General features: G+C 34.3%; 1 protein-coding gene across 2 annotated transcripts in view; it reads left to right on the top strand.

The window, feature by feature from the left end:
- The first annotated feature begins 12,444 nt into the window (after positions 1 to 12,444).
- LOC125677748 (uncharacterized) overlaps positions 12,445 to 27,406 on the top strand; it is a 59,802-nt gene continuing 44,840 nt past the window's right edge. Inside the window, exons 1-6 of one of the 2 annotated variants that reach the window (XM_056158693.1) lie at positions 12,445 to 12,712; positions 13,061 to 13,155; positions 14,488 to 14,684; positions 15,427 to 15,584; positions 15,784 to 15,968; positions 16,436 to 16,600. In XM_056158693.1, the coding sequence (XP_056014668.1) occupies positions 13,074 to 13,155; positions 14,488 to 14,684; positions 15,427 to 15,584; positions 15,784 to 15,968; positions 16,436 to 16,482 (669 nt within the window). In that variant the 5' untranslated portion in view covers positions 12,445 to 12,712; positions 13,061 to 13,073 and the 3' untranslated portion in view covers positions 16,483 to 16,600. Of the gene's footprint in view, positions 12,713 to 13,060; positions 13,156 to 14,487; positions 14,685 to 15,426; positions 15,585 to 15,783; positions 15,969 to 16,435; positions 16,601 to 27,406 lie in introns of those variants that run through there. The other variant, XM_056158692.1, reaches the window with a different exon arrangement.

Below are 27,406 nucleotides of genomic sequence, written 5' to 3' on the forward strand. Positions count from 1 at the left end.
TCAGGTGCTTAGGAGGAGTAAGCATCATCTGTCAACCAGTCACATCCGCCGTGAGCCCAATATCCTGTTCAGGTAAACGGAGTTATCCGCAGTCAAAATCAGTGTGCCAAGAACGGCTTAACGATCGGTATGAAACACGTCAGACAGCATTTGATCCAATGATAGGTTGTATTGACGAACTAGATGGTTATAACGACCATAGATTTTGTAAAATACTGACTTCAATCGAGACTGTTGAAATCCATGTACCATCAACTTGTTTGTCAGTAGTTTACCCCGATTTCAAAACTGACTGTACGCAGAGCAAACTCTTGCATATCGAATCAGTTGAGATATATAAACACCATATGCAGGTGATAATGGAATATTGCTACTTAAATATGGGGAAGTTGACGATGTAGAAGCTGAAATCATCCCGTTTGTCCTACAGTTGAGTTGTCAGTTTGCCGTTAATGTCTACTTTCAATAAAATATCTAAGTATGAAGTAGAAGTGGACGACTCTGTGGTGTCCCATATTTCGAGCTAACAGGGATATATCAGATCGACATATGAATGAAAGTTATTATTGTTAATAAACAAAACGCTATCGATATATCGAAATGTCGAATTGAAGGCCACAGGGAGATATTTTTTCTTCTCGCATAAAAGTTTTTGAAAAAAATATATTTCATATCAATATAGAAACAGATCAGCTAACACAGTAGCACAATTCGTGCCCATGGGAATTCCAATAGACTGTTGGAAGACCTGATCACCAAAGACCACGAAGATATTGTCAATGAGGAACTCCAGCATTTTTTTATTTCAACTTCAGAGTACTTGTGCGTGGAATCAGAGTGGTATTTAATAAAGTAAGATTTTGAATGGCTGATCACTAGATATGAATGTTTCCGTTTTCCATTTTTGTTGAAGAAGCAAATGTCTAAGATGTCAAAACGTCTAGGCTTTAATTTAGCGTGAGGAATGGTCGTGTATAGTGTTGAAATGTTATAGGTTTTAATGTTATTGATTTGGGGAAAATTCTGCGATTTCAAGTTTACTAAAAGTCCTTTAGAATTTTTTAGAATCCACATTTCATTAACACCACTTCTGGCATATGTAGTCTCACAGTAACTTTGAAGTTTCTCCTTCACAGCTGTTTATATAATTCGTGAGGAGCAAAGTTAAGGGCTCGGTAAAGCACTTACTGCACCCAGCAAGGTATCTTTGTTTGTAATGGTTTTTATATCATTTAATATTTTAGATTAATCTATTTCATCAGTATTCTTGAGACTTTAACAGCCTGGTTCTATGGTTTGAAAACATTGAATATTTGAAATTTATGAAATATCATAATATGAAACGTGTTGCAATCATATATATATATATATATACATATATATATATATATATATATATATATATATATATATATATATATAAGTTTATTACCTTTTGGAATAAGGAAATCCACTGATGAAAACAAAGTAAACTCGCTCTATTTATATAGGTCTATGTGGAAACTGACTCCGCCCTCTCCGAATATCCTATCAATTTCTTACAACCATTCTACTATGTCATTCTTTACTGAGTTGGCCAATGTTTGTTTCTAAAAAGAAGGTGCATCAAATACTAAGCACGGAACTGGCATTTATTTTTTAAATAAATCAAAATTCGCGAAACAGAAAATATTTCTCATTGCAGTTTACAGCAGAGTACAAATTTGCATATGTTTATATCAAATATGATAAGAACAGATTAGCTGAATCGTTATTTATTTACCAGGTGTTGCGTTTGTCACAAACACATATGAACTATAGAATATTTTATTTTTTTATTATTTTGCAAATTCTATGGTCGTTATAACGATCTACTTCATCACTACAACCTCGCATTGGGTCAAATGCTGTCTGACGTGTTTCATACCGATTGTTAAGCCGTTCTTGGCACACTGATTTTGACTGTGGATAACTCCGTTTACCTGATAAGGATATAGGGCTCACGGCGAGTGTGACTGATCAACAGGGGATGCTTACTCCTCCTAGGCACCTGATCCCACGTCTGGTGTGTCCAGGGGTCCGTGTTTGCCCAACTATCTATTTTGTATTGCTTATAGGAGTTATGAGATTTATCACTGTTCGTTATCTTCACCTTATATTATCATTATTCTATGGTTCTTCTGTGGTATCTGTTTATATAAAGTACATATTTTATATGTGCAGCTAGATATTTGATAAAGTACCATATTAAGGACTTCAAAAATTATTTCCAATAATCGTAACCCATCCCTCCAGCATACTGCTATCATAAGATACCACATAAGTAAAGTTTGCATAGATATATTGATGATTTGATGTAAGATACAGGAAAAATCAACAGTTTCTAATCACATGTTAAACACAATGACACATTATTATGCTATAGATGTCATGAATTCATCAATTTAATCAAAATTGAACTAATGCATGAAAACAAAAAGTGATAACGAACAGTGATGAATCTCAGAAATGCTATAGATATAACAAATTTCAGAGGAGGTTAAAAACGGATCCTTGTTAACACCAGGGGAATAATAGGGTACCTAGGAGGAGTAAGAATCTCATATTGCCCAAGCTATTAAGTCAGACAGCTTAAAGTAATTACCAATTTAACTGATGTAAACAGGGAATAATAGGGTACCTAGGAGGAGTAAGAATCCCATATTGCTCAAGCCGATAAGTCAGACAGCTTAAAGTAATAAAAAAATTAACTGATGCAAACAGGTAAGGACCTATCAATTGTATTGTATGATTTTTTATTTTTATTTTGGGGACATTCCCATTCTGGTCAGAATAGGTCCTCAGTACTCCTTGCTTGTCGTAAGAGATGACTAATTGGGGTGGGCATTCGGATGAGACCTCAAAACCGAGGCTTCGTGCCATATCAGGTGTGGCACGATAAAGACCCCTCCATGTTCAATGGCCATAAGCGTCGAGCATAGACCCAAATTTGCAGCCTCTCACCGGTAATGATGACCTCTTTGTATGAGTGAAAGATTCTCGAGAGGGACGTTTAACAATATGCAATCAATCAATATTTAGAGACGGATTCAATGTAAAAATTACACGGTACCAATTTTGATGCACCAGATGCGCATTTCGAGAAATTATGTCTCTTCAGTGATGCTCAACCGAAATGTTTGAAATCCGTTTCAATATGAAAAATAGACTAATAAATATAAAATATGATATGCTTATAGCAATCTACATTGAACGAAAATATGCGTTTCTTTGGGATCATTGAAAAAAGTGTATTGTTGGCATTAGAAGAAGTGTATTTTTGAAAATACATTTACAAAACAAAGGAAACTAATTCGATTCTGCATCGAAATCCTATTGTCCTGTTTGAGAATGCTACAGATCCGTCTAATGTTTATGATCCAATGTTACCTAGGGTAGTTGTCATATATAACTAAGTATTTTATGCCCTTTAATCACAGGTGCTTGGACACATATTTTCTGCCCGGTCACTTGGCCATCGCGTTTGAATGAATAGGGACAAAACCTTTCCTTTGGTACCGAAGTCTTGACATTATAGTCTTGGATTTCGCACACTTTTGAAAACCTTTAACCCTGGCCATAGCTTAGAATGGTTAGTGGTATAACTTTTTTATTTCATATGTGTATTTCTTAGAACAAGACCATTGTTTAATTTGCTGCCATAAAAGGACATCCATTTTTTACAAATCTTTTCAAAATATGCTTTTATGTAAGAAAGTAACCCTTCATTTATTTGAAAGTATCTTAACAAGTATCAAGATATTATTGTTTTCTTACTGGTTTGTGAAACACAGTTGAACTAAAACGTTCAACCAACGTTGACGGATGCTAATTAATTGCAAATATTTCTCAAAACATTAGTATGATTTGTTTCGTTCTGCACGTCGTGGGATCAACATTCGGTTTGGGAGGAAGTGGGTATCCATATATAGCAGATTTCTCTGTGCTTTATACTAAAGTCTTTTTCACGTAGGACGATTATGTTTGTCGAAGACAATAATTACAGAATGTGCTTTATAAAAGGTGATATATACGATCAGTGATCAATCTCATAACTCCTATAAGCAATACAAAATAGAGTTGGGCAAACACGAACCTCTGGATATACCTGAAGTCACACCCGCCGTGAGCCCTATATCTTGATCAGGTAAACAGAGTTATCCGTAGTCAAAAGCAGTTTGCCAAGAACGGTTTAACAATCGGCATGAAACACATCAGACAGCATTTGACCCAATGATAGGTTGTATTGGCAAACTAAATAGTTATAACGACCATAGAATTTGCAAATTGCTGACTTCTACGAGACTGTTGGAACCCCTGCACCATCAACTTGTTTTTCATTAGCCTGTTGCGATTTCAAAACTGACCATAAAGCATTTCAAGTGCATTGTGTATATTTATGCCTCCATTAAGTTTATATGCCATTTTCATTCTCAGTCACCATGCAGAATGTGACAACATGTCGAGTACTTCTCATCTTAAATAGCAAGTTTCGAACTTATTTTGATGTTTAAGCGGTCTTGTGCGTTTCTCGTAATATGCTAGGAAATTTGGTTCAGCATAAAATCGGTAGAACATATAACCAATTAGTTTCATTATTCCCTCAAGAGACAGGTGTCTAGGAGTAGTAAACATCCCCTTTTGGCTGGTCATACTGACCATGAACCCTAAACATCGTTATATCCTGATCAGGTAAACGGAGTGATTCGTGTAATCCGTAGCCAAAATATAAATGTGAAGAATGGCATAACAATTAACAACATTCCACTTAATGACAGGATGTATTTGCAAATTGGAATATTGTAATGACCATAGAACTTGTGAAATGCTGACTTTAAACTAGACTTTTAAAACCTCTGCAATATCAATCTATTTAAAGCCTGACAAAATTTAATAATTGGTCATTCGCTGAACATACTCTTGAATATCGAATCAGTTGAGAGTCATAAACACCATATGCATGTGATAACATTGCTACGTAGGTATGGGAAGCTGACCATGAAGAAGCTGAAGTTTTCCCGTTCGTAATATAGTTAATTTGTTAGTTTACTTTCAACATGTATGTTCAATAAAACATCCAAATATATGTGTAAAGCAGATATGGAGTCAGTTTCGATATAAGATGTTTTGAAAACCTCAAGCTTGATTTTACCAGTTTCTTAGGCTTTGTAGTGCAAAACGTAAATACATTTTACGTCGAGTGCACATCTTTAAGTAGATGGGCATTTACTAAATAGAAAAATTCAATTCAAGGTGAAAGACATGAAAAGGAGTGAATTTTAAATCTGAAAAGGAGCTAATACATTGTTAATTAGAAATAATGAACATAAACATCTAATGATAGTTTTCACGAACAAAAATGTCCACCTGATTTTAAGCTGAATTACTGGAGGCATAATGCAAATCATCTGCGGAGTCCCCTTATCGACCAGTGGGATTCACTCAGAATCCAAAAGATGTGTTGGTCTTTAAATGCCTCTTATAGTATAATCGGAAATATTTGTGATGTACAAACTATTCCGGTAAGTAACAATTTAAATATATCAAGGTGCAAGCTAACAAATACCTGCTATCTCACGTGAATTTTTCGAACTTGTATTTCTGACTTTTCCAGTATCACTATTACACTGATTTCCCAATGTGTAAAATAATGTCTACCCCTGGGTACCTTTGTCCTTCCCCTTCCTTAATCAAGTCCCTGAACTATCCTCACTAATTTCCTTTTATTCCCGTGTACTACATGACATCCGCTGACCACTTCTGTCCTTCTCTCGAGGTTTAATTATCATTATCAGATAAACAAAAAGCAATCATTTGGATACCAAGTACAGAAGGTTCTAATGCAACGCATATGCTTGAACAAGTATTTAATGAACCACATTTATTGTAATTCATGATTGTCTGACGTATAAGAAAGATTGATGAATAGGCATAACTTTACACATACACAATCATTAAGACTTTTAAGGTTTAGTCCATGAAAGCTACAGTGCTTGAATATATACATTCATCACATCGGCGACTCCTGGACCTGAAAAAAGAAAGCAAATGTATTAAGGTTCTACTGTTCCACTGTTTGTGAAGATTCATATCAGGTCAGATTCGTACCGTCAAAACAATTAGAAATATAAATGATGTCGGGTTGGAATAGAATTAAATTATGATATAAACAATGAAGATTTCAAAAATACTTTACGTGTTTGCCAAACTCTTTATTTTACATCCCTTATAGGGTTTATGAGATTCATCACTGCTTGCTACATTCACCTTTTTTATACCAAATAATCAATTAAAACATAGTTAAGTCCTGATAATGACTGCATTTCTTGATTTTTTGTCATATTATGCGGCTTCATTGACATTTTTCACCAATTTTCGTTCATAATTGCAACTAACCAGAAACAAAAATTCGAATCATCAACAAAGTAAAATTCTTATAGAAGAACAAATAGTACGATGTAACTCATCCATGAATTCACTAATCTCTATTAACGGTACAACCACAAATTGCAGTATTCAACGAAATTTAATGAAACCATGCTATCTTAAAAATCACTTACTGTGATTCCAGTTTGCAACTTTAGAACCCTTGCTATACAAAAAGGCTGGTAAGTTTCCCTTTCTTGCCCATGGACACACTTCATTGGTCTTGTCTAAAACTACAAACCACCCAGAATCATTGGGTCATCCCGCATAACGTTGGTTAACGAAGAAGTGCCTTTTGACAGGATTTGTATCTCTGTCGTGTCTAAAAAAAGAAATAACAAAAGTAGTATTTGCCGTTTTGATACTTAAATACTACTATATAGAATTCTTGATTTGCTAAACCAATCTTTGTTGTTGCTTCCACTCCCATCAGATTTTAAGAATGCTAGTGTTTTCCCCTGTCCACCAAGCTCCACTCTGATCTGAAAATACACTCACTTAAGTAAGATTGACTTTCCATGGATTGAGCAACACTTCAATGAAAATACTTTAGAATAAACACCACATTACACTTTCTAGTCTGATATGAAGCCGACACACTACACACATTTGAAAAATAAAATTCTAAAATCACCAAACCTTTATAAATAACTTGCAAATACCAGATTTGATATTGATATCCCTCTAATTTCAGATGTGATCCTTAATTCTAGAGTATATGAAGAATATCAAAGATTTTAGTCTAACCTTTTCTATCATCACATTTAAGAACGCTTAATGTGCTAGTTCTTTGTTTGTTTTTCCCCCCGTCGAAAAATTTTCACTCATATTGAGATGTCACCAGTCATCAGTGAAGTACCACAAATTTATTCTTGGTGCTTATGGCAGTAAGAGATTTTTAAGGTGCCAACGCCTGCCGCGACATTGGGACGTTTTTTATGAGGTCATATCCGAAAACCCTGTGGTTTTCACTTTTTAAATGCCGAGCATTTGGCGAAGGAGCAATCCCTACCCATGTTAACGTCATAGGTTTGACGTGGACATGGCACAAGCGGTGCTGGAACTCAATATATCTCGAATACGAAGCGAACACTCTACCACTGAGATACCACATCGATAAATGTACTATAAACCCTGAAGCGGACTACTACGCCAGTGGAACGATTAACGAGCGCTGAATGGTTTGGCAACGAACAGTTTTGCTTGAGAAACGAACACTGAGCGGTTTGAATGGAACAGTTCTCAATGTCAAGATGAGAACAAATGGTTTACCCTCGATTTCAAAGTCTATATTTTTGGACACGTTTCGCACTTTTTATTCCTACGGACACATTGCGGGTAAAAGAAATTCCTTGTCTAAATACAATTTTTTTTCTAATTTGAATTATAACTATTTTGAACTGGAAGGAATGGAAATGAACCTCAGTTAATACATACAGTTATATGAGTCTTAGATTTCACATGGGGATATTTGCATGCATCTAATGTAATCAATAGAAAATAATCGCATTAGGTGATTTCAGGTTCGATATGAAAGGTGAAGATAACGAACAGTGATCAATCTCATAACTCCTATAAGCAATAAAAAGTAGATAGTTTGGCAAACACGGATCCCTGGACACACCACAGGTGGGATAAGGTGTCTAGGAGGAGTAAGTATGCCCTGTCGACCGGTCATACCCGGCGTGAGCCCTATATGTATATCCTAAACGGAGTTAACCGTAGTCAAAATCAGTGTGCCAAGAACGAATTAACAATCGGTATGAAACATGTCAAACAGCATTTGACCCAATGATAGTCTGCATTGACGAACTAGATTGTTATAACGACAATAGAGTTTGCGAAATGCTAACTTCAATCAAGACTGCTGAAACCCCTGTACCATTAACTTGTATGTCAGTAGCTTGCCACGATAGCAATAGCATTGTCACCCATATCTCATAAGTGCAAGGTGAAGATAACAAACAGGGATCAATCTCATAACTCCTATAAGCAATACAAAATAGATAGTTGTGCACACACGAACCCCTGGACACACCAGAGGTAGGATCAGGTGCCTAGAAGGAGTAAGCATCTCCTGTTGACCGGTCACACCCGCCGTGAGCCCTATATCCTGATCAGGATATGATATGATACTATACTATTTTTCGATTACTTAAGTCAAATGCTATTTTTTTAAAGAGGGGTTCATTTTGTACATATGTTTCTTGTAAATATTAAAGCAATGACTGATGACAATTCAGATGTACATTACAGTGTATATGAAAAGGAGCATTAAAACAGTTGAAATTTTTACCATAGGTAAACTCTATATACATGTACATGGAAAACATGCAAAGAAAGTCCATCTAACAAAAGATTATTGCATTTTTCTATTCATGTGCAGACGATTATTCATAAGCGAACTTTGAAGGTAAACCCATTAACAAGGACTAAAGGAATCTTTTATCTACAATGTATCTTTAGACAATATCATCCAATGTTATTTTCACATGATTATATGTTCTAGTATATGTTGACTAAATACAGGACATTCTCTGCTGAAAGTTGTGTGATTGAAGGTTTGTTATGGACAATTAAATTATATAAATGTATGTGAAAGCCATTGTCACACTTCCCACATAAAGCAATATCCATCGAAAAAACCCTGATTGTTCTGTTCACACTTCGGTGATAGAATTGAAGGATTTGGTATAAACACTGTATGTTGTAAATAATCACAACTTACTGTATTCATGTCCATATCCGATATTTGTAGTCATAACTGCTACCAGGCCAAGCGAAATCAACACACCAGAAATGTACGACATATCTAACTTCTGCCTAAATAAAAACGCATTGATGAATATTGCATTGCATTACTAGTGGTCTCAAATCACACTAGCGTCATTTGGCTTCAGAAAATCATTGACGTCTAAAATCTTACAAATTTCTAACACATCAACCATTAAATTAATACAAAAAACAAATTAGCATTATCAATTTTGAGATAATTTGGAGGAATAAATAAGCAGAAAAAGCACTGAATTGACATTTCACATATCACCCTATATGATTCCAGTATTAACTATTAAAATCCCATATTGGTATTAAAGTAGTGTAAATATTTTAGAACTATATGTAATATTAAAGTAGTGTAAATATTTCAGAAATATATGTAAAGGACCGGATAATTGATAGTTCAAAACTAAATCCATTACATTGTGCTATAGGGAAATGCAGTAGATTACAGAAACATAGCTCGCGCTATTTATATAGACACTATTCTAAATTGACCCCGCCTTCCTGGAATATCCTTCATATTTCCAAAAATCATACTGTAACGACCTTCACAAATTACAACAATTACTTCACTAAAAATTTTGCAACAGTCACCATATTTTTCAAATAATCATGTGTGACGAAATAGTACGTTTCAAAATAATGTCGCATGAGTAATGAGGGATGATACTCAGTCTATCAAAAATAGGTTAACTCTAGTTGTTGATTGTTTCATATTATGCAATACCTTGTTCGTGACACTAGCATGAATTATAGGATTTGTGGGGGAAAAAATCTGCAAAGTTCGCCGATTTTCTTTAATACAACATATCTTGCACGCAACGTTCAGTCAGGAACTTGCTGGAATGAAATAGCAGAACATGAATATCTTATTTTAAAGAGAATCAAACAAATTAATTCGTTATATAGTATTGAAACTTGAAAAGCATACAGTCAGTACGTTTATCGTACCATTTGTCTTTTATTATTATAAATGTAAGTGTACTTGGAAATCCTCCTTCTGAATCTATATATATAACAATTCTATTAATTACTTTCAATGTCAAAGTACATGAATATTAATGTTTAGCAGGATATGAAGATTCCATGTTAAAGAGAATCAAGCAAATTGGTTCGTTTTACCCTATTCATAGAGAGTGAAAATTATATTCTTGTGTGCGTTTGTCCTACTGTCTTTCATTTTTGTAACGTTTTAATATATTTGAAAACCACTCTCTCGAATGCATTGGCATAACAGTTTTATTAATCACGTTCACTTTCAATGTCAACTTATGACAATGTTTGGTTTCTAAATACGATTGTTTACGATTACGTTGACCAGATTTATGACAATCCCTCTTTACACTATGGTACACTGTAGATGTAATATAGAAACACATTTATTTGCTAGAAACGCTTTGATTATTGCCTTCATCCTTCAGATATTGGGGTCATTAATCTTTATATCAGATGCATTCTGTTTCTTCTCATTAAAGGATCATGGTAAGAAACATAATCACAAGTTAGTCGATTTCAGGTGTATATTCATTTACAAATGTAATATCACAGAAGTGATTGAAAAATGAAATACAATTCAGAAATATAATTGAAGTTCGTATTTAGAATATTCCCAGAGATATATCAAAAGAATCTGAAAAAAAAAATTCATTATCATTTTACAACGCACACAACATATTAAATGATTTAAAATGTATTTTACCTCCCAACATTTAAACGATTTCTTCTCGTGGACTTTACCATCTTTCCATTTCTTTGAAATCATTGTATATTTGAGACTGTTATCTTTTTAGCATTGTATTAGGAACATAGAAAGTAATCTGATAATATGTGTATGCAAATTATTAGCCTGCTGTTGAGTTTAATCTGAAGCCAACAGGCCTGAAACAGGATTGAACCAAACGCAATTTTTCAAAGATATCATAGCGTTTGTTGGATCTGACATAAATTAATCAGGTGATACTCAAAAGATAAGATATAAGATATTCGTTATTTATATGTTGAATGAAAGGTGAAGACAACGAACAGCAATCGATCTCATAACTCCCATAAACAATACAAAATAGATAGTACGGCAAACACGGACCCCTGGACACACCAGAGGTGGGATCAGGTGCACATGAGGAGTAAGCACCCCTTGTCGACCGGCCACACCCACCGTGAGCTCCACATCCAACCATCTTTTTTTAGAAAATTAATAAAACCTGACCTTGATTTTTACAACCCCAGAAAAGCATAAAAAGAGCAATGAACTTTTACATATACATAACTGCACTAAGTGAAGAAATATTTAATGTAAAGGACGGAAATGTTACTTTATTTTATTTGTAATACTCACTTCCGCCCCTATCGTGGGTTGAACTCACGATCTGCGGAACCAAATCTCCCAGTAGCATGTAACCAGCGGATCTACCTATTCAATTAACGTTTTTGTACAGCAAAGTTGTGATGATGTCTCTTACTGGGATTTGTTATTGAGAGTAAACACAGTTTATCTGGTGTAAAGTTTGCTGACACCAATTCCTTAAGGATGAAGAAAATAATTAATCAGCATATACATTTCTTTATATTTTACAACAACCATAGCGTGAAGAAGGATTGTCATACCAAACCAGGTCATCAAATGCATAATTAATCGAATTTACAAACAAAACATCACCATACGTTTACATGGGAAGTGATTAACTAAATTAAGGAGGATTTTCAAATATATTTACACTTTATTAAATTGAAAGAAATAGTACGAAAAATGCACTAATTGCATACTTTTCATGTTCGCCGATGCATGAATAGTATAGAACGAACCAATTCGTTTGAATATCTTTAACATGAAATATTTGTATCCTGCTAAACATCAATATGCATGTACGTTGACATGGGATGATTAACAAAATTATCTTACGTATAAATTCAAAAGGTGGAATTTCAGGCAGATTTACATTCTAAAAAATGAAAGATACATACTAAGATACACGCACTTAGTGTGTGCTTTTCAAGTCTTATAAATACTATGGAACGAACCAATTTGTTTTGATTTTCTTTAACATTAATATATCTTTATACAATGTTATTTTATTTCAGCAAGTTTCTGATTGTGTGTACACGATATGTTGTATTGAAGAAAATCGGAAAATAGCATATTATTTTTTACACAAATCCTGTGATTTATAGTAGTGTCACAAACAAGGTATTGCATAATGTTAATAAATAAACAACTAGAACAAATTTATTTTTGATCGACTTAGCATTAACTCTCATTACTCACGTGACAGCATTTCGAAATGTACTATTACGTCACACTTAGTTACTTGAAAATTATGGTAACTATTGCAAAAGATTTATCAAAGTAATTTTGTACGCAAAGACGCCATATGATGATTTTTGGAAATAGGAAGGAGATTTCAGGAAGGTGGGGTCAACATTCAGTGGTGTATATATAAAGAGATCGAGCTACGTTTCAGGAAACTACCGGATTTTGGTATATCACAAGGTAATAGTTTTATTTTTGAGCAATCAATTAATCCGTTCTAAATATGAATTTTTTTTTAGAATATTTATACCACTTATATCTCAAAATAGGATTTTTTAAATTTCATATTCGAGTCATTTAAGATGATACATGAAATGTTTCATCTACTCATGTATTATCCCCAATGATCTCGAATGGATAATGTTAATGTGGGATTTTGGGGGCGTAAATTTACTGATTTGTGTGTTAGAATTTTTTTTTTTAGGATTTTAAGGGTCAATCACTTGCTGAAGCCAAATGTCGCTAGTATGCTATGTTCTGAGACCAATAGTAATGCAATGCAATATTTATCAATTTGTTTTTATTCAGTCAGATTTTCAATATGCAGTGTATTTCCGGTGTGTTCATTTCGCTGGGTCTGGTTGCAGTTTTGACTACTGATATCGGATATGGACTTGAAGATAGTAAGTTATGATTATAGGAGTTATTAGATTGATCATTGTTCGTTGTCTTCAACTTTCATACACCATATAGGGCATATACCAAGTCTTCCAATATATCAGAGAAATATGAACAGGACAATCGGGTTTGTTTAAGATTTTTCTCGATGGAAACTACTGTGTGTGGGAATTGTAACAATGTCTTTCACATACATTTATATAGTTTAATTGTAAATAACAAACCCTCAATCACACAAATTTCAGCATACAATTCCTTGCATTTTTTCATTATATACTGCCATATATAATGATGGGAAAATAAAACTGAATAATATTGTTTAAAGATACAATACTGCAAAGAAAAAACCGTTTAGCCCTCGTTAATAAGTATACATATAGAGTTCTCTTATGAATAATCTTTTACACAGGGATCAAAATTTTAAAATAACATTATCTTATCTTATACGAACTTTCATGATTGTCATATGGATACACTTATTATTGTATACTTTGCCGTCTAATAAAGAAAACTATCTGGTCATAAACGTTTGCAATTATATATCTGAAATAAATTCGTTCGATGCTTGGAGTCTAATGAATTTTCTATCCGTTTTGTATCAGTCAATTTGTTTTACATTTTCATCACAAATTTGGGAAAAAGTGTATATGACCTTTGAAAATGTAGCGAATCACTCTTGTGTGCCTACCATTCAATAAAATTATATTTTTCTCTCGTTAAAGTCGTAAAAGACGCTTTCTGTTGTTATAGATATAAAGGACGTTTTCGTGAAGACAATACACATCGCTTATCGACTATTATTCATTCATTCTATCCCTTGGAGGTCCGAGTTAGAATAGGTCCTCAGTATCCCTTGCTGATCGTAGGAGGCGGCTAAATGGGGTGGTCCTTTAGATGAGACCGTAAACATTGAGGCCCCTTGTCAAAGAAAATGTGGACGATAAAGATCCCTTCCTACTCAATGGCTATAACCGTCGAGCATAGATCTAAATTTTGTAGCCCTTCATCGACAATGGTGATGTGTACATATGAGTGAGATGTTCTCGAGGGAGACGTGAAACAATATACAATCAATTAACCAATCATTCATTCTGTTATTTGAGTTACCTGACAAGCAAATCTGCCACATATATGTCCTTGGTGATTTCAAACTAATAATCAATTAGAATTTCAGTTCCTGGAAAAACTTTTTGCAAATCATTCATAGCAAAAAAATGAAGTGATCGTTACACCGTGGTGAATTGAATGGATTTTCGATTTAGAAAATGGACGTCGCAAGATAATTAAAAACACAAAAGTTAGATTATTTTTGTACCGTCTTTATCAATGTCTTCCAGATTGGCAATTACTACTTCATGCAGTCCAAGGTAATGGTGAATCTGTCCTTGATGCCTGGAACACAAAGTCACCATCACAATGCACTCCTAATAATGGTTGTCTTCCTTCGGGTTTTACCTTGGATCACTGGAGGGATAATGCAAAACATCTGCGAAGTCCTCTTATAGATCAGTGGGAGTCACTCAGCATTAAGAAGGTGTGCTATTTACTTCATTAGTATTACTGATACAATAACCGTAACTACTAAGTAATGTGCTGTAAATATACTTTTTAAACAAAAGTTATCATATACGATGTTTCCAACTATTACATTGACTAGCGACGGTAGAGTGTTTACTTCGTAATCGAGAAGTCGTTACTTAGATCACCGCCCGCACCATGCATGTGTCAAACTTAAGACATAAAAATGCATAGTCATTGTTCCTTTGCCAAACCCTTGACATTTTGAAGTTAGGACCATATGTCTTTCTGATATGACCTTAAACCAGAGGCTATATGTCGCGGCAGGCATTGTTACGTTAAAGAACGCTTTCGGGTACAGCTGTAAACGCTAAGCCTATGTCTATTTTTGTACTTCTCCTACAGCTGGTGACGTATCAATATGAGTAAAACAGTCTTCACAGAAGTACAATTAAACAACAAGGGTATTAAACATTTATAATGTGATGATAATAAAAGACTAATATTTTTGATACTCTGCACATACTCTGGGTTCTAAGATCACATATTGAATTAGATGGATATAGATATCAAATCTGAGATTTCCTAGTTCTTTATAAAAAGTAAAATATTTAATCATTCTGGTTTATCAAATGTGTGGTACGTGCGATTTTCAAATTAGACGATAAAGTATTATGCAAATTTTATTTTTCCAGCATTTGATGTTTTCATCTAAGCTTTAAAGTCATTTCTACTTAATAATCTGAGTGCATTTTCAGATCAGAGTGGAGCTCGGTGGACAGGGGAAGCTATTAGCATTCTTAGAATTTGATGGAAACGGAAGTAACAACGAAGACTGGTTTAGCAAATCAAGGCTTCTCAATAGCAGTTGGTCCGATCTCAAGACCTCCAGCACAAACATCTTCTCTTTGAAAGGGTATTTGATACTGTATCCAAAAAAAAAAATGATGACATACATGTAGCATCAATATATGTGCTTTCATCATTCTTACACCTCTGGTACATCCAGGGTTAGGTGTTTGCCCAACTCTCCATTCTATATTCCGTTAAGGAGATATGATATTGATAACTTTTTAAGGGCTTTAAGTTTTAAAACTACTATTGATACTTTTTAGACACGACAGAGATAGCAATCCTGTGAAAAGGCACTTTTTCGTCAACAAACGGTATGCAGGATGCCCTAATGATGTTGGATGGTTGGTAGTTATAGACAAAACTGATGTATGTTCATGGTCGAAAAAAGGAACAATCCCCGTGTTTTTGTATAGCAACGGACCGCAAGCTGTAAACTGGAATCAAAGTAAGTGATTTTTCAAATGTTAGAATATCATTGAATGTCCTTGTTATTGAAGTTTGTGGTTGTGCCAAAAAAGAAACGCCGTGAATAGATTGGGGAGTTCGTGGACAGTTACCATTGTATTATTTGCTCTCCTATAAGAATTGTACATTGTTCATCATTTGCATGTGCGATTATGATTTATTACAAGATGAATGAAAATTGGTGATCAAAGAATGATATCAAAGCTAAAGAATATGATCAATATTCAACAAATGCACAGAATAAAATATGTTTCTTCAATAATTTGGTATCATGGATTTTTGCAAAAATTCACTATTATCTTCACTTATTCATAGCATAACATAATTCTTTCTAAATACCCATATCCTTCGTGTTTCTAATTTGTTGTGACTGAACTAACTTGTCCTAATATGTATTTTTGCATACAGTCTAACACTAGAGCATTAATATATATGCTCTCTTTTCAGGTCCAGGAGTCGCCGATGTGATGAATGTATATATCAAAGCACTGTAAAACTCATTGACTAAACCTTGAAAGTCTTCCTGACTATGTATTTGAAAAGTTATGTCTCTTGAATAATTTTTCTTATACAGCAGTTTAGTATGGATTGCAATAAATCTAGTTCATTTGATACTTTGTTATTGTTAAAGTGGCGAAAATTTCGTCATCAAAAGTCAGATTTTATATGTTGGTCAAAAGATACTGAGGTATTAACATAAAAGTTTAGGCTGGGGATCTTGGCGGGTTCCTTCTTTTACATAGTGAACGGTTTATTAAGCCATGTATATAAATTAGTATCAAGTGAAATTCATTGGTCTGCATTACTAGTATTCTTGACTCAGGCCACTGGTCAGCCAAACATAGATTTGTACTATAAATAAATTTGCCACTTTTACTATTAAAGGTGAAGATAACGAACGGTGATCAATCTCATCACTCCTATAAGCAATACAGAATAGAGAGTTGGGCAAACACGTACCAAAGGTGGGACCAGGTGCTTAGGAGCAGTAAGCATCCCCTGTCGACTGGTCACACCCGCCGTGAGCCCTATATTTTGATATATCTTAATAAAACGTTTTTCTATATCAATGTTTTCATTCTAGTGCTGATGTTGTCTTAATCTAACGCAAAGAAATAACGTTTCAATGATCAATGCACAAACCTACAGCTTTCTCCCCATATTTATGTAGAAGTTCAAGCTCTTGAGATTTGTCATAAATCTTGCAATGTCATTGCCGATAGGGGATATTTATTCCTTCTAGGCACCTGATCCCACCTCTAGTATATCCAGGGATCCGTGTTTTCCCAACTATCTATTTTGTATTGCTTATAGAAGTTATGAGACTGATCACTGTTCGATATCTTTACCATTCATTAGCCTAGTGGTGCATATGTAAACCTGATCGCATTCCTATTTGGGTACCCAGATTCCATTCTGAATTCTGCCACTACATCAAATCGAATAAATTTAACATCAGACGTGACTGTCCCTTCACGAAAAACCTTTTGTCAAAATAAAAATACAAACAATTTTAAAAAACGCGTTGCTACGACTGCAAGTAGCATGCATTTATAAACATTTGTGCCACTTCACCTGTGACATGAGGCATTATTTGTCGAAATGCGCATTTGGTGCATCAAAATTGGTTCCGTATAAGTTTTACATTATGAACCCTGGGTCGAGGCCTCTGCTGGTGGACTGTTAGTCCTTGAGGATCTCTACAACCCAGTAGCTAATTACGTCGTTACTAGCTTGAAAATACGGATGTATATTTAATTGCTGTTATAAAATTTAGAAATTCATTTCAAAATTAGGGATTATCTCCCACATGCATAGCTCTTATCCTTGGACGAATTTGGCTCCACTTTTTGGCACGCTGCTTTTGGCTATATCTAGCTCTAAAAGTTCATAGTTATTTCGGATTTCAAACATTTCGGTTGAGCATCACTGAAGACACATTTTTTGTCGAAATGCGCATCTGGTGCATCAAAATTGGTACCGTATAAGTTTTACATGAGGGTGGAGCTACATTAAATCATCAAAAGGATTTAATCATAAACTCTGGTAATATCAGTGTGAAAGTATTGGAAACATTTTTCATGTGTTTCCTCTGTGTTTAATTTTATTTATAGAGACATTACTTATCTTTATTTGCTTATATACTATCGCAAATTTGTTTCTTATACTGCGTCACAGTTTACAGGTGAATCACCATATTTTTACCGGTGTGAGACATTCACCACAGTAGCAATGTTCAGCCCTGTTTCTAAAAAAAAGACTTTGTTTAAGGTATACTTTGAATGATCCGTGATTTCCACCTCTAAATACCGAGAGTCAGAACCTCTGAAGTTTGAAGCGGTCATCTCACAAACAGGGGTCAATACAACGAACTCCTTGTCACGTAGCGAATGTTATAAAGACTGCACATTAAGGCACTGCAATTTCTTAAATCGATAGGTAATCTTAAGTACAAATGACGTATAACATTGCATGTTACGCAAACAGTAACATACTTCATCTATATTTGTCTTTGAAATACCGGTGTAGAATGAAGTGTGATGCCCTCAACTCCTCACCATCTTTCAAGCTTCAAACGTAAATGTTGATATGCTTCTAAGGAAAATATGATATGCTATTTAAAACAGACACAGAGATTCCTGATATCAATTCATTAGTACAAAATGGGTGTACATAGATCAAATCTCTCAGGATGCTTTGGAAATCCTTCTTGAAATTTACACCCTTAGGATGTAAACGTTCATGACATCGGCGACCCCAGGTCCTGAAAAGGAAAACACAGCATTATCATTACCACAAAACATTGTTACTGTCATCCATAATAAGAAAACGCATAACGAGAGGAACATGATGTATTGCTTAAATTAACACATATTACTGAATGAAAGGTGAAGATTACGAGCAGTGTTCAATCTCAACTCCTATAAGGGATACAAAATAGATAGTTGAGCAAACACGGACCTCTGGGTATATCAGAGGTGGGATCAGGTGCCTAGGAGGCGTAAGCATTCCCTGACGACCGGTCACATCCACCATGAGCCCTATATCTTGATTAGGTAGACTGAGTAATCCGTAGTTAAATTCAATGTGCCAAGAACCTCCAAACAATCGAAATGAAACACGTCACAAGCATTTGACCAAATAACAGCATTGGCAAACTAGATTATGTGCTGTCTTTAATTTTGAGTTCACATGGGTATATCAAATCGACATATGAATGAAAATTATTATTATTATCAGATAAAACGTTGTCGACATATCTAATTGTCGAGTGAAAAGTCACAACAAGAGATTTTTTCCTCATGTAGAGGCTTTTGAATAAACGCTGTTTCATAAGAAGACAAAAAGGTCGTGTTGACGTAAAATAACTAAATAAGTATACACTCACCAAAATAAGTTACTTGTGCATATAAAATATGGGTTACACCATAGATACAGATCTTTTGAGGCACAATACATAACTCTTACATATAAATATATGAAATCAGGCTTTTAACTTTTTACATCCTTCTTTTCTATCAAAATACTTTATATTCTGAATTTTTGAATTTTCTAAGAAGAGATACCTTGCAAACTTTTATTTTAAAACCATTTCAAATTAATTATTGATACGTATTAGTATATTATAGACGACCGTTTGATTTTTCACCTTAAACAAATCAATACCCCAATCTAACAGACTATACCAGAAATTTTGAATGTTGTATCGCATATATTGAAGTTGTACCCTTGAATGATTATTTTACTGAGATAAATTGAAAATTATACACAGTGAATTAAATTCTTTTTTCATTATATTGAATATATTGCATTCCAAAATGTGTATTTTGCATATGTGTATACTTATTTCTGGTGGGTAGTGTATTATAATAGGAGCAGTGGCGTTTTTTGAAATGTTATACACGTGTATATCCGCCATTCTTAGAATTTGATGGAAGTGGAAGTAACAACAAAGACTGGTTTAGCAAATCAAGACTTCTCCATAGTAGTTGGGCCGATCTCAAGACCTCCAGCACAAACATCTTCTCTTTGAAAGGGTATTTGATACTGTATACAGCTGGTCAAATTGTGCATGTGTTTTCACTTCCTTTCCTTTAAGTTTCACTACTGTCATTCATAATTTTATCGTTTCTCCTTTTAGAGACGACAGAGATGAACATCCTGTCATAAGACACTTCTTTGTTAACCAACGTTATGGAGGATGTTCTAATGATCATGGGTGGTTCGTAGTTTTAGACATAACCAATGAAGTATGTCCATGGGAAAAAGGGAAAAGCACCAGCGTTTTTGTACAGCAAGGGTCCACGAGTTGCAAATTGAAGCCAAAGTAAGTGATTCTTCAAATATTATGGTTTCATTAAGATAGTGATTGCAAGGGTCACTGAAAATTAACGAATCTATGAATTTTTTTTTTTTTATTTTTACAAATTTTGTAGTTGACAATATCTGTGACTCATTATGAAAGTATCAAATATGGTTTTCATGGAAACTGTGACACTACAGTTGTCATAGTAACTTATCTTGTTGAATTTCTGTAATAAATGGTAATTTAAAAAAACGGAAATCCGATATATCTGACGAACGGAAGTGAATTTCAAAAAAATGAAAAATGAAAAAGCGTCTCTATCATCCCTGAAAATTTCAAGAAAATCCATCCAGCCATCTCTGAGAAATCGTCAGTGAAAAGAAAGAATAAAAATAATAATAATAAACAGTACAATCACTTTTAGGTCTTCCGTCTGAAACGGAAGACCTTAATAATAACTAGATGCGATCTCGTTGCGAGCAAAGAGTGGGGCTTCCGTCCAATTTTAGATGTGATGAGATAAGAATTTGACTGAGATTTTCGTTCATAAATAATGATACAAATATATTGTCCAGATGTACAATTTAGCTTCGGTAATGTTTCAGATGGTGTTTAAAGTTTATAAAAAGTAGTAAGTGATACAAATTTTATATCAAATTGACGTTAAAGCTGTATTTAACATATATTTTGCATTAAGATGTCCATTTACTTTCATATTAAATAGAGGCACGGCTGCTTATGAACAGTTTTGCTAATTTTTGAAGGAAATTATTTACCAGAGCAGGCATATTTTCACCCTTGAGAAATAAATGACCAATTACTTATTTTTATTTTTACATATGTTCTAACATATGTTAGTAGAACTATTTCCTGAAAGTATTAATATTGGTTTTCAGGTTCACTATGGCGCTATGAGCAATATAGTTACCCCTCCTTATAATATGTATAATACGGTGTAACCGTTGGACCGAGCGAAGCATGAAATGGTCATTTATTGGCGTATCCCACGTGATTATCATAATTCCGTTAAGTACGGTATATTATGATTCATTTGAATATAGATATATTTCATGAAATTTTCCTTGCGCTAAACACCCAGTCACATCTCAATATTAAATGGGGATATATTGGGATAACAGTTCTACAGTATCCATCTATTCATTTAACGCGGGAAATGAAACGCAAGGCGACGTAAACCGTGCATTGTGACGTTACATTTAGCCTCGACTCCTTTTTCTCTTTCAAAGCGAACAATTATAAACAACAATACATCCCGTTTGCAATTAAAAGGCCGTTAAAACTAAACAAAGTTAACCAATAAATTAAAAAAAAAAAAGTAACCTTAAGTACATTGTATATTCTTATTCAAAGAAACTCATGAACTCGTTCATCTATTTAGTCGTATCACCATTTTTCTTTTGATGATTGGCTAAAAACTGTAACAATAATAATCACAACATTGATTTTTAACAAAGTGAGTGTTTTTGGCATTCAAAATTAAAACACGAATAACTCTAGAAGCAACTAATTAACAAAGCAATATGGCGGCGCCCATATGGATCACAACATTTTCAGTGAACGTATGTAGAGATTACCTCTATTCTTTTGCTGATTTTATTCCTTTTACATACGTGTTACCTTGCTTCGGCCCTTCCGAGTTTCGATCGGTATAAATGCTGCGGGTGATAATATAGATAAATATGCATCTTACATGTATTTGTTTTAACTTGTATTAAAACTATAAAAAAGTTTTGATTCTATTATTGAATTTATAATACATTGAATGATTGTACTATTGCTTTGGAGAATATATTTATTACTTTCTGTTTGAAATTACTTGTATGTTCATGCTCTGTAAATGTATGTTAAAAACGCGGAAAATATAACACACCCGATGTAAACTGTGCATTGTGACGTCGTATTACCTGTGACTTTTTTCTCTCTCCTTTCAAACCAAGGGATTTTCAACACCAACAAACGTTTGTTATTTTTGATATTATGAGAATAAACTGAACTAATTGAGAAAAAGATATTAACAACAAGTGCTAAGAATCACTATTAGGACTCAGGTAAGTTTTATCAAGAATTTGATATGTTGAATTTCTGTTGTCAATAATTTGTAATATAAAATCTTTGATACTGAACACTGCTCATTTATCTATTTCTTCATATCATAATTTAGTTCTATTTAAACCACAGTATCCCTTCGTACAAATTTGTTTTGATAGCACTATCATATCTTAATATATTTTCGCACACAATGTAACAGTAGAACTTTAATTATCCAGGAGTCGCTGATGTGATGAATGTAAATATTCAGGCATTGTAGATCTCGTGGGCGATACTTTGAAGTCTTTATAATTATGTATTTGTCAATTTATGTTAATTCGTAAAGTTCCTTTACAGTAGTTAAAGGAGAATTGCAATAAATGTGTTTCATCAAATAATCCAAACGTAAGGTGTGTTATTTATGACGCTCATTCGCTTTGTCACTCATAATGTGTGTTTACATTGGTGAATTTAAATTCCTTCGAACGTCCATTTTTCTAACTTCCCTAGATGGTCAAACAATCTAGATTCCTGGTCATATGCTGCTCGAAGGTTCGATTGCCAAGTTTAACCACTGACTAGATAGTTGGGCAAACACAGAACCCTGGACACATCAGAGGTGGGATCAGGTGCCTAGGAGGAGTAAGTATTCCCTGTCGACTGGTCACACCCACTGTGAGCCCTATATCCTCCTCAGGTAAACGGAGTTATCCGTAGTCAAAATTAATGTGCCAATGGATGCAACGGCAGTGTTATAAACTAAAGCAATTGCAGATATTGAACATTAATCAGTCCAGTCATTCCCACAAACTTTATCAAATTCAAAACAACACAATCCCTTTTCCCTGTAAATGGGTGAGATCACGTGTCTAGGGAGGAATTAATATCATCATTTGACCAAAATACCAGCTTTGAACTCCCTTTCTTAGTAAACAAAAATAACCGTAGTCAAAATCAGTATGAATTGGAAGGTATAACAATACATATGTATGTAGAGAACACGTCAAACAAGATTTTGTCTAAAAAGAAACAGCCATTACAAACAAGATAATCATAACAATCAACTATAAAGAATACAAAAGTAGAGTAGGATAAATACATATCACTAGAAATCACAGGGGCTAAGCCCGTTTTGGGACCGAAGTATATGATACCATAAATATAGAAAGGGTTCTAACTCTGACCCAGATAAAAAACAACCCACTCGCTTCAAATGCCTAAAAAAAATTTAAACTAGGTGAGGTATGCGTAATTTGCCGTTTTCCTCGCAGATATTGTTTTAACTACTTGCTTGCCAAATTTCAAGTTACAGGTTTTTCAAAAACAGAGATATATGTCATCGTTCTCTCGATTTCCTTTGCTTATAATTACTAGGACATTTACCGGTCCAGGTCACTTGGTGGTTTCTCGCCTATGACAGCAGCGAAAATCATACTTAATATTTCTGCTATTTGAAGAACCTGTGGCTGAAAATCTAGCACGCTAACAGTTAAAACATTAATTTATGCAAGGAAAACGGCAAATTACGCATACCGTAACTACTTTTAGACTTTTTAGGCATTGGAAGCGAGTGTGTAGTTTTTTATATGGGTCAGAATTAGACCCCTTTCTATATGTATGGCATCACAAAGTTCGAGCCCAAAACGAGCAGATTTAATGTTATCAACTGTGTACCACGTATCAAGCATTAAACGTGAATGTTGAAATATTTACACAGTGATTTTGACTACGGATTACTCCTTTAAGCTGATCAATATATAGGGATCATGGCGGTAGTGACTGGTCAACAGGGAATGCGTACTCTTCTTAGGCACCTGTTGGCACCTCTGGTGTGTCCAGGGGTCCGTGTTTGCCCAAATCTTAAATTTGCATTCCTTATAGGAGTTACAGTCCATGAAACGTTGTACTTTACCATTTTCCCGTTCGCTCACCGTTCGTTCACCGTTCACTCACCGTGCGTTCACCGTTCGTTCAGCGTGCGCTCTCCGTTCACAGTTTTGCGTTCAGCGTGCGCTCAACGTTCGTTCACCGTTCACAAAGCGTACAGCGTGCACTCACCGTTCGTTCATGGTTCAGTCTTTTCATTGTCATTCGGAACGCCAAAGTGAAAGGACAAATCTTGATAGCAAGGCGAAAATGAAAATTGAACGCGTGCGTAAGAGTGGAAGGATACTTTCTTACTATATCAGAAATTTAATTTTGAAGTACAAACTGTCAGGATTATCCACTGTGAATGCCGAAAGGTTCATTTGAGCTTTTGTTAAAAACAATTCTAAATGAGAGACGAATATAAGAGCTTGTCGTTATGAATTTAACCCGAGTACAAAAAATAAAGCAGTTTTAGGTAGTGAAAACCTCTTCCCCTGTGTTCACGATTTAGCATTTACAAGTTCGGGCACACATTATTATAAGTATTTCGCATTGCTTGACAAGAGTTTTAAACAAGTCAACCCCGCCCCCACTTTGAAAAAAAACACACCAAAACAAACGATGCTACATAATGTACACTGTACCGTGTGTACGTGTCAGAATGTGAAACTGATATAGCTATTTTACGCCTATATTTATGAAAGACATTGTCAATAAACTGATATTTACTACTCTTGCCAAATTTGAAACCTTTGTAACATTTGTCCTTAATGCAAAGATGTAATTGTTTATCTGGTACGTTTCTGCATTAGCCTTGAAACATTCTACAGATAGTTCAGTATAATCAACAGTTTTATCTACATCAAATATATACACATATTGCACGACCTAACAGCAATCTATGGTCACATCAATAATGAAAATAGAAAGTTTTGTACTGATTATTTCCTCAGGCTGATGTAGCTGCGACACGTTGTTTATATATTATGCCCATGCATTAAATGTATCTGTACATGTAATGGTATACACAATGTACATACGAAATTTGCTTTTGTTTGTGTATACTCGGTACTTGTACAAAAATATATTACATTGAATATATCCAGAACTGTAAACTATGCTGTATCACGATTCCGGTTTATTTAATGTTTTATTAATTGTTGAAATATACATGTACATGTATTTTATTACTTGATTATGAAATAAGTAAAATCCCAGGGAAAAATCCGAAACATTCCGAGTAAATAGATCATTTTGAGTTCAGCGAATGCTCAGCGTTTGTTCACCGTTCACGTTACGCTCTGCGTTCGCTCACCGTTCACCAAATTGCGTTCACCGTTTGCTCTGCGTTCGTTCACCGTTCGTTCATCGTGCGTTCACAGTTAGCTCACCGTTCATATGGGAAAGAAGAACGTTTCAGGGACTGCACTAGATTGATCACTGCTGGATACCTTCACCTTTTGAAAATGATTTAGGCAATGATTTTTGTTATTTAAAACAAACACAATGATTTATGATATCATTTCATTAGTGCGAAATGGATATACATGTACATATATCGAATCTTTCAGAATGCTTAAGGAATCATCCTATAAATTCACACTCTTTGGATGTATATGTTCATGACATCGGCGACTCCAGGACCTGTAAAAAAAAACTAGTGTCAGTATCACAAAATATCATTACTGTCACACATGACATGAAAGCGCATATCAAGAGGTACTCGTCGTATTGCTTAAATGATTTCATATTACTGAGTGTCAAATAACTGTTATAACAGAAACATTAACGTTTTTGAAAATGATATACAGTGTATACCCACCATCATATGATGGAGATTCATAAATGTACTCTCTATTTCTTCACATAGGTTTTGTGAATTTGTTACTACCTAATAGTTTTTGCAATTTTAGTAAGTAAAAACCTCTTTAAAAATTCAACTTAAGGAAAGGGAACATGCGTATATCGTCTGCTATTAAGTAAACTTTCACTTGAATTTTATTATATCTTAATTGCATATAAATTGCAGTCTGGCCCAATAGTAGATTATTCCGGAATCAATTTTCCGTATGGTAAACAATTCTACATGACTATTATATAATTTCTTTCTAATCTTCAAGAAATCATAACGGAAATTCTCTATTTACATACCTTGTTTTTTCACGTGATTCATGACATATGCGTGTACGTTAAGGCAAGTTCTGAAAATTTTGCTGAGATAAAATTCGCGAAACAATCTGATGTCATAATTGAAATAATTATATCACTAAGTGTATATATTCAATTCCGATTTTATTTTAATGTAGGTCTTATTCATGCATACAATAAATCAAGCAACGTTTACGATCCAAAGAAAAACGAAATGCTATATTGTTGTCGTGTAATATGTGTATGATCAATTTGAAATTAAACTGATGACGTCATCACTGTACATCGAGTGCCGAAGACACATGTAAAGAATGTGTTAACCGTGTCATCTAAATATCGACGAGAGGTGGAATATTTGAAATAAATGCTATGGAATATATGGAAAATATACAGGTATATACATATGAAAAACTGAAAATCAATGATATTATGAAGATATTTTGATTGTATTCATAGGTAAGTTTGTTTAACGGAAAAAAAACCATTCCATTTAGCATGTTCATCCGATTTTTTCTCCGTCACATACTGAAATAAAAGTAACACACTACGCCGCATACTAATAGATCCATTTTATACATCGTGTATAAGGTCATAAACTATCGTACACAGCAATTATTGATAAAAATCGTCTGTTATGAAAATTTCCAAAAACATCTGCAGAGCTTCAGTTTAAATTGTAAAACAAGGTAAGGCAGTTTCATATAGCCCGTTATAGATTAAGAGTCTATACCGTCATCATCCCCACTACGTGACACTCCAAATACGGATTTATTCTGAGTGTTATCGCGCGTTGAACGTAATTTGTAGGGCATGTCACTTCCGGATCATAATAACAACTAAATAAACCAGCATGGAATACTTCAATTGCTATCAATTCATTCCATTAAAATGATATTTTTCAAAGAAATAATCACTACAAAAATTCATAGTTAAATGAATTTGATGAAATTATATGAGTTGGAGAGGGAAATAAATTTAGGGAATATCTTGAGAATATCGGTAAAACTCCAAGCCTTGCATCCAGGGTACGCGTCTAAATGTGCCTC

The sequence above is a fragment of the Ostrea edulis genome, chromosome 3 (assembly GCF_947568905.1).
Source record: "Ostrea edulis chromosome 3, xbOstEdul1.1, whole genome shotgun sequence".
In the NCBI taxonomy this organism is placed as follows: domain Eukaryota; kingdom Metazoa; phylum Mollusca; class Bivalvia; order Ostreida; family Ostreidae; genus Ostrea; species Ostrea edulis.